Source organism: Rana temporaria, chromosome 5 (genome assembly GCF_905171775.1).
Source record: "Rana temporaria chromosome 5, aRanTem1.1, whole genome shotgun sequence".
NCBI lineage: Eukaryota > Metazoa > Chordata > Amphibia > Anura > Ranidae > Rana > Rana temporaria.
This window is the reverse complement of record NC_053493.1, coordinates 411,916,044-411,927,644: the sequence shown is the minus strand read 5'-3', so window position 1 is coordinate 411,927,644 and position 11,601 is coordinate 411,916,044. Positions and strand designations below refer to the sequence as shown.

Genomic DNA, 11,601 nt, shown 5'->3' with positions numbered 1-11,601 from the left:
AGCCGATTCCTGAAATTGTTATTGTTTACTCCTCATGTTGTCTATTTTAACTTGTAAGACTTTAAGTCATATGATACTTTGCACAATAGAATAAGCTTGTGTAAGTAGAAGGACAAGTATGCCTACCTATGCCTTCTCATAATCACGCCTTTCTTTGTTTTGTAACTGAATAAAAGCTTAGACACGAGCTACAATAATTCAGACAGCTTACGAATGTATAACCTGCCTCTCGTGTCTCCTTCATTCGGTGTCTCCAGATATCTGATGGCCCTGTTGGTGTACCTACAAGAAGGGTGGTCGTTCAGAATACCTACTATTTCCTTTCAGTAACCTTTAGGTTACGTAACATTTACCAATATGTTTAACAGTAATCAGAATATTTGAAATCATACCTGATAATTCCCATTATAAAAAGCATCATATTTATTTCTCGTGTATAGTTTTACATAACCTGTTTACCCCATTGGGGGCACACTGTAAACGGGTACGGTACAAAGAGAGACCCTAGTATTCCTAAAGCATTTAGGTAAAGGTTAGGGAATTAGAGGAAGTCAACTAAGATAATAAACAGTATAGAACCTCATATTATAGCCTAATAATTTTAGCATTATAATGTTTTAATAGAATCGTTAAGATAATTAGAAGCTCTAGGGTGTGAGATCCAGTTTTGCCATTATTTCCTAAATCTAACCACAGAAAGATTTTTAAAGGCTATCAACAACTCAACCTGAGCTTGTTTATTTACTCTAGCGATGACTCCGGAAAGATTGGGGACATCATTGGATTTCCATAGTGAGGTGATAGTAAGTCTTACGGTAATCAAGATATTGGCTACTGCTGTCCAAAATTGTAGGGTATATAGTTAAGTCCATTCCTTATAGAGCCATTGCTGGTGTAAGAGGAATTTGATTTCCTGTAAGTGTAGAAACAAAGTTAGAAACTAATTTCCAGATACTGTTTACATTTTTGCCGCTCTATAAAATGTGGTAGAGGGTCCCAACCTGTTCTCTACACCAGTGGTTCTCAACCCTGTCTTCAAGTACCCCCAACAGGCCATGTTTTGGGAATTTCTCTTAGATAAAATGGCTGTCCAAAATACCAAAATACCAAGCCATTGACTCTGATTTAAAGCACCTGTGCAAGATAAAGGAAAACCTGCAAAAAGGCCTTTTGGGGGTACTCGAGGAGAGGGTTGAGAACCACTGCTCTTCACCTCCAACAAGTGGGTGTTGAGGAAGGGTATGTTTTAGAGATTTATATGGTGTCAGGTACCATCTATTTAAGATGAGCCAATGGTAATTGATCATAATAATTAAATCCTTGTGTAATCAATGGTGCCACGCGGTGTTCCTGGTTCCGGGACCATGTTGGTCCGGAACAATTGAGCTTTGGCAGGGAGCCCAGTGGTCGATTGGGTTCCCAATCCTGAAGATCCCAAGCGGCATAGCTGTTCGGTGGGGAGTCCACCTGAGGAGAGCCAATGAGAGGCTGGCGATCCAATAGGGTCTCGACAAACCACCGGGGATCGAGGTATCCGGACACTAAGAGGCTGGTCACCTGTCAGTCGGTACCTGAAAGCAACTTGAAGGAGATCCAGGCGTAATTCTATCGAGGAGGTTCATCTCTGTAACCACAATCAGGGTTGTCTGTGGCAGAGACTTTTCCTTAAAGGTTCCAGTTCATTGCAGGAGGGTCTGTGGCAAAGACTTTTCCTTAAAAGTTCGAGCGATACTCTGGCTGCCAGGTCAGTGAGAGAGGCCTGTCCAGGTACGCTATTCCTACTCAAGCAGGAGTGGTGCAAGAAGTGTTACACGTGGGAGCAGGACTGTTTACCTATTGCTACGCCTGAATCTGCTGTTCTCCTTCTCCTTTCAACTCTACCTTCTTCACCACAAGTTTTATTGTTTTTACCCGGCTGGGTAATAAAGAGCACAGAAAAGACACCTGTCCTGGACATTCCATTACTGCTATATGCACCATACACCCCTAAGACGGCAGAGGAGCCATGAGGTAACATGCCACCCAAACAAACCAGCAGCTCTTTCGGGGATAGTGCTACAAAAAAAATAAAAAAGATTTGGTCTTTTTTAGTTTATTATGCAAACTTTGAACAATTTCGTATGGGTACAGCATAGCAAAGTGTGACAGCGCTGTTGTTGAAAAAAAAAAAAAGGCTTTCTAAGCGACATTATCATGTTAAAGTTTTTATCAGCTTGGTGGTTGGATTTGGGTTTATATTGACTTTACCAAACTATGCTCGAGGTCAGTGCCGGCTGTGTGGTGAGTGCGGCGTGGACTCGTCCTTCAGATGCTGCCCGCAGCGGCAGCCCACACACACTGCTGCCCCCCAGGACAAACCACCCCCCCTCCATTAGTACAGACCCCCCCTCAGGACAAACCTCCCGCTTCAATTAGTACAGACCCCCCCCATAAACCACCCCCCATTAGTTGAGACCCCCCATCCATTAGTACAGACCCCCGGACAAACCACCCCCTCCATTTGTACAGACCCCCACCACAAGCCATTCCCCATTAGTACAGACCCCCCCACAAGCCACCCCCCACAATTAGTACAGAACCCAGCACAAGCCATCCCCCACAATTAGTACAGACCCCCCCACAAGCCATCCCACACAATTAGTACAGACCCCCCCACAAGCCATCCCCCACAATTAGTACAGACCCCCCCACAAGCCATCCCCCACAATTAGTACAGACCCCCCACAATTAGTACAGACCCCCCCCACAAGCCATCCCCCAGAATTAGTACAGACCCCCACAATTAGTACAGACCCCACCACAAGCCATCCCCCACAATTAGTACAGACCCCCCACAATTAGTACAGACCTCCCCCACAATTAGTACAGACCCCCCCACAAGCCATCCCCCACAATTAGTACAGAACCCCCCACAAACCACCCCCATTAGTACAGACCCTCCCACAAACCCACAAACCGCCCCCTCCATTAGTACAGCCCCCCCTCAGGACAAACTCCACCCGGGCGGCAGGTGGAGAGGAGAGGACAGTGTGCAGCTGAGCCGCCCGGGTGGAGAAGATGAAGATCGTGACACAGGAGGGAGGACTCCTTAAGCTTAAGCGCCTCCACCTCTGTGGCACCTGGGTGAACTGCTCCCCGCGCGGTGCACTCAGTCTCGGCCGCGACAGATTTTTCCGCCCTGTTCCCTGGCTGTGCAGTAGGGTTGAACACCACAGAGGTTAATCCTTTTAACTCCTTAAGCACCGTGAAAACTGTAAAATGACATACAATATATTAGTTTACAGAGATCACAAAAAGGGGTTACAACATAATTACAAATGTGGAATTACAAAGTGGGGTTCTGTTATCTACGCACATATCTAAATTAACATTAAACATCTAAGGAAGCATGACTATATGTTCAAAGATTTGGATAGTCTACAGCATATCTTTTAACTAACAGCATGGACTCAATTTATGCCTTAAAAAATATATACTGTTATAGACAATGCACCTTTACTGCATACCTTGCTCCGCTTGCCAAGGGGTGCAAGTTTAAACTTTAGAAACCTTCAATAATCAATCGCCTTCCCACGAGGTACTGCTGGCTGGCTTGCCTGTGAATGCTGAATCAATGAGAACCCCCTTTCTCCAAAACTAGAAAAAGGAGGAAGTGTCTGATGATTAAAACATTCCCCAGGGAAACAAGAGGAATGCATAAAGGTTCCACCTGTCAGTCAGTGCTGAACAAGGGTTTAAAGTGACAAGCGGAAAGTTACAAAATGTCTGGCTGATATTGGAAGGGGACAAGTATTCAGGGACATTGTGAGTACAGACCTGAGTCTAGGATGCTAGTAACTGATTGCTGGTACTATCCCTTGTGCACCAGTGCCAGTGCTTGCTTGAATGGGACAACCTTCATAGTATAGTAACACTGTCTGTACCCTTGGCTTCTACTAGAGGGACTGTTTTAAGAAGTAGTGATAAAGTGAAATGTCCTTGTGTTACTGTAAAGTGTTAATGTCAGGAGCGTCTAGCGCTCCTGCTCCTTATTCCAGCATCCTGGTTTTGGCTATGGCATTCTCCTTGTCTGTCTGTCCACCTGCAAGGTGATTAATGTGGTCAGTCTCTGGGCGGAGACCAGATTTTATTTAAGCCAGCCAAGCCTGCAGTCTCGTGCTTGTGATAGAGAGTGATAACGTGTGCATTACCTGATCAAGCTGCCTGTTTGTCTGCTCTGCTATATTAGTTTTTCCTGTGTATGACCTTGGATCAGATAATGACTATTCTCTGAACTCTGCCTACCTTTACCTGGACTATCATTGAACCACTCTGCCAGTCTGCCAACTCCAATTACTTGTTGGCTTTGCTCAGATTGTGCATGCCCTGGTGTGATAGCCAGGTACTATAGTATTGTGTATACGTTCTGGGGGTCAACTGAATATCGGTAGGCTTGCTTGGCTTATGGAAAAGGGGGCTGCTAAAGGTGAAGAACATAGTAGACAGCTATAGTGTCTGACCACCTTCATAAGGGGTCAGTGTGACCGTTACTGGAGTAGTCCACAGCTCCCCACACCCCATCCAAATGTATTTAGCAATAAATCTCAAAAACACAACCCCCTAGACCAGTGTTTCTCAACTCCAGTCCTCATGGGGCCCCAACAGGTCATGTTTTCAGGATTTCCCTCGGATGAAACGGCTGTGGTAACTACTAAGGCAGTGAAACTGATCAAATCACCTGTGCAAAATAATGGGAATCCTGAAAACATGACCTGTTGGGGCGCCTTGAGGACTGGAGTTTAGAAACGCTGCCCTAGACTGACCATTAGGCCAGAATGAGGGACTGTGCCATGTGCCTGGCTTCCCCTGGACTGATCTGGGAAAAGAACCAAAGACAAATCAGCGGGCACTTTCAGGTGCTACACTTCCATAATCTGTTATCACTGGATCCTCTCTCTAAATCCTCCATAATTTTGTTTTTTTTCCGCCCTGCCCCCTCTTCCTACCTTCTCCATAATCTGGTCTCATTGCCTCCCCTCTCTACTACCCCCATAATCTGATACTGACTTCTCTCCCTAACTCTTCCACAATACAGTCTTACTGCCTTCTCTACACACCTCCTCCATAATCTGCAAAAAGAAAAGAAAGAGGGACAGATAGCCCCACTACCTGAATGTTGTATTTTTTAAAACTCATTAAAAATTAAAATGAGTATATGAGCACACCGGCCAAGTCTCCAGTAGGTGGCAGTATACTAGGTGGTCAGTGGTGTCACAGCAGACCCCTCCAGGTGGGTGTAACGTTGAATACCAGGATCCAGGAACTATACCAGGGAGAAACACCAGGAAGAACCAGCAGTATGTAAAAAACAAAAAAAAGAAAGAAAGGGAGAGAAAGCCCACAATCTAAGCATGGCATTTAAAAAAAAAAAAACATAAAACAAAGAATATTGCACTCACATGCAAAATAAATATAAAAGCATAGCTGTAGAACGTCCATCAGGTGGTAGCATTCCAGGTGGTCAGTGGTACAGCAGCAAGTCCCTCTAGGTCAGGGGTCCTCAAACTTTTTAAACAGGGGGGCGGTTCACTGTCCCTCAGACCGTTAGAGGGCCGGACTATAAAAAAACGATCATTGCAAGCCCCCCCCCCCCCACCTCACCATCATCATTACATCATCATCATCCCCTCATTGCAAGCCCCACCTCGCCATCATCATTGTAAGCCCCTCATTAAAAGCCCCCCCTCACAATCATTAATTGCAAGCCGATCAAGATCATTGCAAGCCCCCCCAATCATCATTACATCATCATCATCAGCCCCTCAGTGCAACCCCCCCTCAGCTTTGCAAGCCCCCCTCACCATCATCAGCCCCTCATTGCAAGCCCCCCCAATCATCATTACATCATCATCATCAGCCCCTCAGTGCAACCCCCCCCTCACCATTGCAAGCCCCTCATTGCAAGCCCCCCCACCTTCATCATTACACCATCAGCCCCTCATTGCAAGCCCCCCCCCACCATCATCATCATCATCAGCCCCCCCACCATCATAATCATCATTACATCATCATTTTATCATCATCAGCCCCCCCCCACCACCATCATCATCATTACATCAATATCAGCCCCCCTCACCATCGCAAGCCCCCCCCCCTCCCTCATCATTGTAAGCCCCTCACAGCACTTTCTCCTTACTGTACCACTGCTCACTGCTCACTCAACTGCTGTGACAGTCCCGCTGTGTCACGAAGCTCACAGTGTTGGTAACAGTTCTGGCGCGCTGTGATAAATGTCCCGCCCTCCTCCTCCTAGACCAGCTTGTGTGATAGACAGAACACTGGCTCTATCACACAAGCTAGTCTAGGAGGAGGAGGGCGGGACATTTATCACAGCGCGCCCGAACTGTTAACACTGTCATCTCCGTGACACAGCGGGATCGCTGTGTTACAACCTGCAGTGTAACCGGCGTTGCCTGTCAGGGTCGGGTGGGCCGGTTACAAGTCCTCCGCGGGCCGCATGTGGCCAACGGGCTGTAGTTTGAGGACCCCTGCTCTAGGTAGTTGGATGTGATGTCACGCAGTTGAAGTCAGGAAGTAAACAGATAAGTGACTTCCTTGCTGTCCACAGTGGCTGCCATCTTGGCTATACACAATGCTGGTTCTCCTGCTGGTTCCTCCTCATATTTCCTCTGGTTTACTGCTGATATTGTCTTCATATAAATTTTTCATGCTTTTATGGACTTTTCATATCTTACCTCCTTTATCATTATATGGTCTCACTGCCTCCTCTCCATACCTCCTCCATAATTTGTTATTATTGCCTCCTCTCTGTTTAAAGGGTTTGTAAAGGAAAACATTTTTTTATCTTAATAGCTTCCTTTACCTTAATGCAGTGCTATTTTCATGTCCTCATTGTTCATTTTTGCTCTCAAGTTGCTGTAATTCTTCTCTGATCTCCACACTTCCTGGTTGTCTGTTTCCTGATAACCACAGTACTGGGAGCTTTCTCTCTGTGGTCACTAATCAAGGAGGTGTGATTACTGTGTGTCTAAAACCCCTCAGCACCAATCAGTTTAGTTTTCCAAACCATCACTGCCCTGTATTGGCTCTGTGGCTCTGTACAGGCAATCATCTGGGACCTGTGACATGTCCCAGGAGATTTCAGGGAGGGAGGGGGATAGGAGGAGTCACCTTGGTGGCCAAGCGGAAGTGGGAGCTGGGTACCTGTCAAAACTAGGTACCCGCTCCCCTCAAAAAAAATGGGTGAGGAGTGCTTAAAGGGGAAGTTAAACTTTTGGATGGAGCTCAGCTTTAAAGAGAACCAAAAAGCTGCCATTGAGAACCTCAATTATTCAGCTTTCTGAGTCAAGCAGACAGTTTTGTGCCTTGTCTGCAGATGCAATTTAAAGTTTAAAATCAATACAATATGTAGAAAAAGCGGAGATCAATTCACAAATGTAGGACTAGATCCCTTTAATTTATAAACATTTTCTTTATCTACAAACTTCCTCAAGATAAAAGCTGCAAGGCCAGCTCAGCCCCACCCTGTGATTCGCCCTTTGGATTTTCGTTGTCGGAGAATTTTTCATTTAATTTCTCTCTTCTGCTTTCAGCGATGGCTTCTGCTGATCTGAGACAGGAGCTGGACTGTTCTATATGTCTAAACATTTATACAGATCCTGTCAACCTGAGATGTGGACACAACTTCTGCCGGGTCTGTATTGATCGTGTGTTAAATACACAGGAGGGGTCTGGAGGTTATTCCTGTCCTGAGTGCAGAGAAGAGTTCCGGGATCGGCCTGTACTGCAGAGGAACATAACACTACGTAACATAGTGGAGACTTTCCGATCTACTCAGCTGGAAGAAGGGAAGACTGAAATCTTCTGTACTTACTGCTATCACTCTCCTGTACCTGCTGTTAAATCCTGTCTGCTGTGTGAAGCTTCTCTGTGTGATAATCACCTGAGAGTCCACAGCAAGGCACCAGAACATGTCCTAACTGATCCCACCACTTCCATGGAGAACAGAAAATGCTCCATCCACAGGAAACTTCTTGAATACTACTGCAATGTGGACTCTGCCTGTATCTGTGTGTCCTGCAGTTTGGCCGGAGAACACCAGGGACATAAGGTGGAGACTCTGGATGAGGCCTCTGAGAAGAAGAAACAGAAACTGAGAAATGTTCTGCAGAAACTGATGACAGAGAGAGAGGAGACGGAGAAAAGAGTCCAGAGTCTGCAGGATCGCAGGAGAAAAGTACAAGAAAAATCAGCCAGTCTAACAGAGAGAGTCACTGCCCTGTTCATAGAGCTCAGGAGACATCTGGATGACCTGGAGAATAGAGTCCGGAGGAACATCTCCAGCCAGGAAGAGCGGATCTCATTGTCTGATCTGATCCATCAGCTGGAAATAAAGAAGGAGGGTCTGTCCAGGAAGATGGAGGACATTGAGGAGCTGTGTAACATGACTGACCCACTGACTGTCCTACAGGAATCAGACACAGGGGACTTGTGTGATACTGAGGAGGGAGATAATGAGGACAGAGAGAGACATGATATACTCCTCCATGATGGAGGGGATCTGGATGTGGCTGGAATCTCACACATATTACACACAGGGTTATCTGATATGATGAAAGGGGTATATGTATTCTTCAATATACAGGAAGCTTCAGACATATTACTGGATGTGAACACAGCTTATAATAATCTACAGATATCAAATGACATGAAAACTGTATCCTGGTCAGATATAGAGCAGAATCGTCCAGAAACACCGGAGAGATTTCAGTCCTGGTATCAGGTATTAAGCAGTCAGAGATTTTCCTCGGGAAGACATTACTGGGAAGTAGATGTTAGTGAGGCAGAAACATGCAGCGTTGGGATGTGTTATCCCAGTATAGAGAGGGGAGGACAGCAGTCAGGGATTGGATATAATAATAACAAGTCCTGGGGTTTGTGGAGGTATAATGGGTGTTATCTAAGACATGACAATGAAGAGATCCGGTTATCTGACAATCTCTCCAGTAACAGAGTCAGGATCTATGTGGATTATGAGGCTGGGCAGCTGTCCTTTTATGATCTGTGTGACCCGATCAGACACCTCCACACCTTCACCACCACCTTCACTGAGCCTCTCCATGCCGGGTTATGGGTATGTGAAGGTCGTATAAACCTATCTGGGGGGGTCAGGAGACGTGTAAAATGATCATTTTGCAGGAAATCTGGGATGAATCTGGTGAAATCTGGTGAGAAATGTCAATCTGGTTCATAGGATGACACAGTTTGTACAGATAACATATTTCTTCAATAGGTGGATCTGGTAGATCTCAGCACAGGAGAGTCTCCTCCATCATCCATCACCTCCGCATCCAATGGGGAGATTTACTAAAACTGGAGAGTGCAAAATCTGGTGGACACACACATGCCAATTCTCTCAGGGGAGAGGAGACAGATTGTGTGTTCCTACTAAATAGGAACAATGATTGGTCCCCTCCCCTAGTCAGTACCCTCCCCCCACAGTTAGAACACATCTAGGTAACACAGTTAACCCCTTTATCGCCCCCTAGTGTTAACCCCTTCCCTGTCAGTGACATTTATACAGTAATCAATGGCTATTTTTAGGACTGATCGCTGTAATAATGTTAATAGTGTCAAAAGTGTCCGATCTGTCTGCCACAATGTGTTGCAGTCACGATAAAAATCGCAGATCGCCACCATTACTAGTAAAAAAAAATAATAATCATAAAAAGGGCATAATTCTATCCCTATTTTGTAGACGTTATAACTTTTGCGCAAACCAATCAATATATGCTTATTGCAATTTATTTTACCAAAGATATGTAGAAGAATATGTATCGGCCTAAACTGAGAAAAAAATACGTTTTTTTTTTTTAAATTGGGGATATTTATTATAGCAAAAACTACAAAATATTGTATTTTTTTCAAAATTTGCAGTCTTTCTTTGTTTATAGCGCAAAAAATAAAAAACGCATAGATGATCAAATACCACCAAAAGAAAGCTCTGTTTGTGGGAAAAAAAGAACGTCAATTGTGTTTGGGAGCCACGTCGCACGACCGCGCAATTGTCAGTTAAAGCGATGCAGTGCCGTATCGCAAAAAAAATGGCCTGGTCAGGAAGGGGGTAAATTATTCCGGGGCTGAAGTGGTTACAGTATAACTAAAGGTAAAACTTTATTTTTTATTTTGTCCCCCATTAGGGAGAGTCGCCCTCTCTATTTCTCCTGATTACCAAATTTTGGGTTTCACCAGAACAGGGAAAGTATTTTAATGAGGACATTAGTTTTGGTGACCACCAGGGGGACTCCCCTCACTTTAGACAGATTTGCTCTCACTTCCTGTAATGTCTCTGGGACAAAAAGTGAAGGGAAATCTCCCCAATGGGACACAGATGAAAAGAAAAAAAATGATCGGGGTTATAACCCCCTCTTACTCTATCCTCTCTACTCTAAATAAAATAATGTTTCTGGTTGGGGTAAGTGTTATGTCCAGAACAGTATGGGGAAACATGTACAGGAATTTCCTGGTGAAAGCACATAAGGACTTCACCCGAGCAATCATTCCCAACCCAAGAACCTGGTGGATGGAGAGTGTGATGAGGCTGAAGCATTATGGGTGGAACTGCATACAGATGTGCGTAGTTCAAAATTAATCATTGGAGTTTGTTATAAACCACCCAATGTTAATGAGGAGGTGGAGACTCAGCTCCTTGCACAGATGGAAAGGGCTGCAAGGTCTGGGACAGTGATAATAATGGGGGATTTTAACTACCCAGAAATTGACTGGATTAATGGCACTTCTGGGACAGTTAAAGGACAAAAATTTAAAAACCTATTGCAGGACAATTTTATGGTGCAGTTTATTGAGGCCCCAACTAGGAATGATGCCCTGTTGGACCTGATAATCTCAAACCATGCAGAGCTTATTACTAATGTTCAGATAAAGGAACACCTGGGTAGCAGTGATCATAACATGATTTCATTTAATGTTAACTATAAGCAAGAAATACATACAGGAAATATTAAAACACTAAATTTTAAGAGAGCAAATTTTCCAAGGATGAGGGCTGCTCTCCAGGACTTGGACTGGGAGGGACTATTGGCACAGATGAACACAGAACAAAAATGGGAATTCTTCAAAAAGACTGTGTGGAACCTCACTGCAAAGTATGTTCCCATGGGCAATAAGTTTAAAAGGCTAAAAATAAAACCTATGTGGCTCACGGTCAAAGTTAAAAAAGCTATAAACAATAAGAAAGTAGCTTTTAAAAAATATAAAAATGAAGGAACACTAGTGTTGTTTAAATGTTACAAAGAATATAACAGGATATGTAAAAAGGAAATCAAGGATGCAAAAATTCAAAACGAACGACAGATTGCAAAAGATAGTAGGACAAACCCCAAAAAATTCTTTAAATATATTAATAGTAAAAAGGTAAAGTCTGAGCATGTAGGCCCCTTACAAAATAATCTAGAGTGGGTGACTGGGGACAAAGAGAAGGCAAATTTATTAAATGTTTTCTTCAGCTCTGTGTATACAATGGAGCATGGGGGAGCTCATGTCCAAAATGGGAGTGGGAGTGACACAGCCCCAAATCCACAA

At 44.4% G+C, this 11,601-nt stretch overlaps 1 protein-coding gene across 1 annotated transcript; it reads left to right on the top strand.

Moving 5' to 3' along the window:
* The first annotated feature begins 7,588 nt into the window (after positions 1-7,588).
* LOC120941573 (E3 ubiquitin-protein ligase TRIM39-like) lies at positions 7,589-9,202 on the top strand. The gene has a single exon (XM_040355053.1). It carries the CDS (start codon positions 7,595-7,597, stop codon positions 9,185-9,187), a length of 1,593 nt encoding a protein of 530 aa, XP_040210987.1. The 5' UTR covers positions 7,589-7,594; the 3' UTR covers positions 9,188-9,202.
* Positions 9,203-11,601: the final 2,399 nt, after the last annotated feature.

Coding starts and splice junctions, on each gene's coding strand:
- LOC120941573 (XM_040355053.1), top strand. CDS start 7,595: ATGGCTTCTGCTGATCTGAGACAGGAGCTGGACTGTTCTATATGTCTA.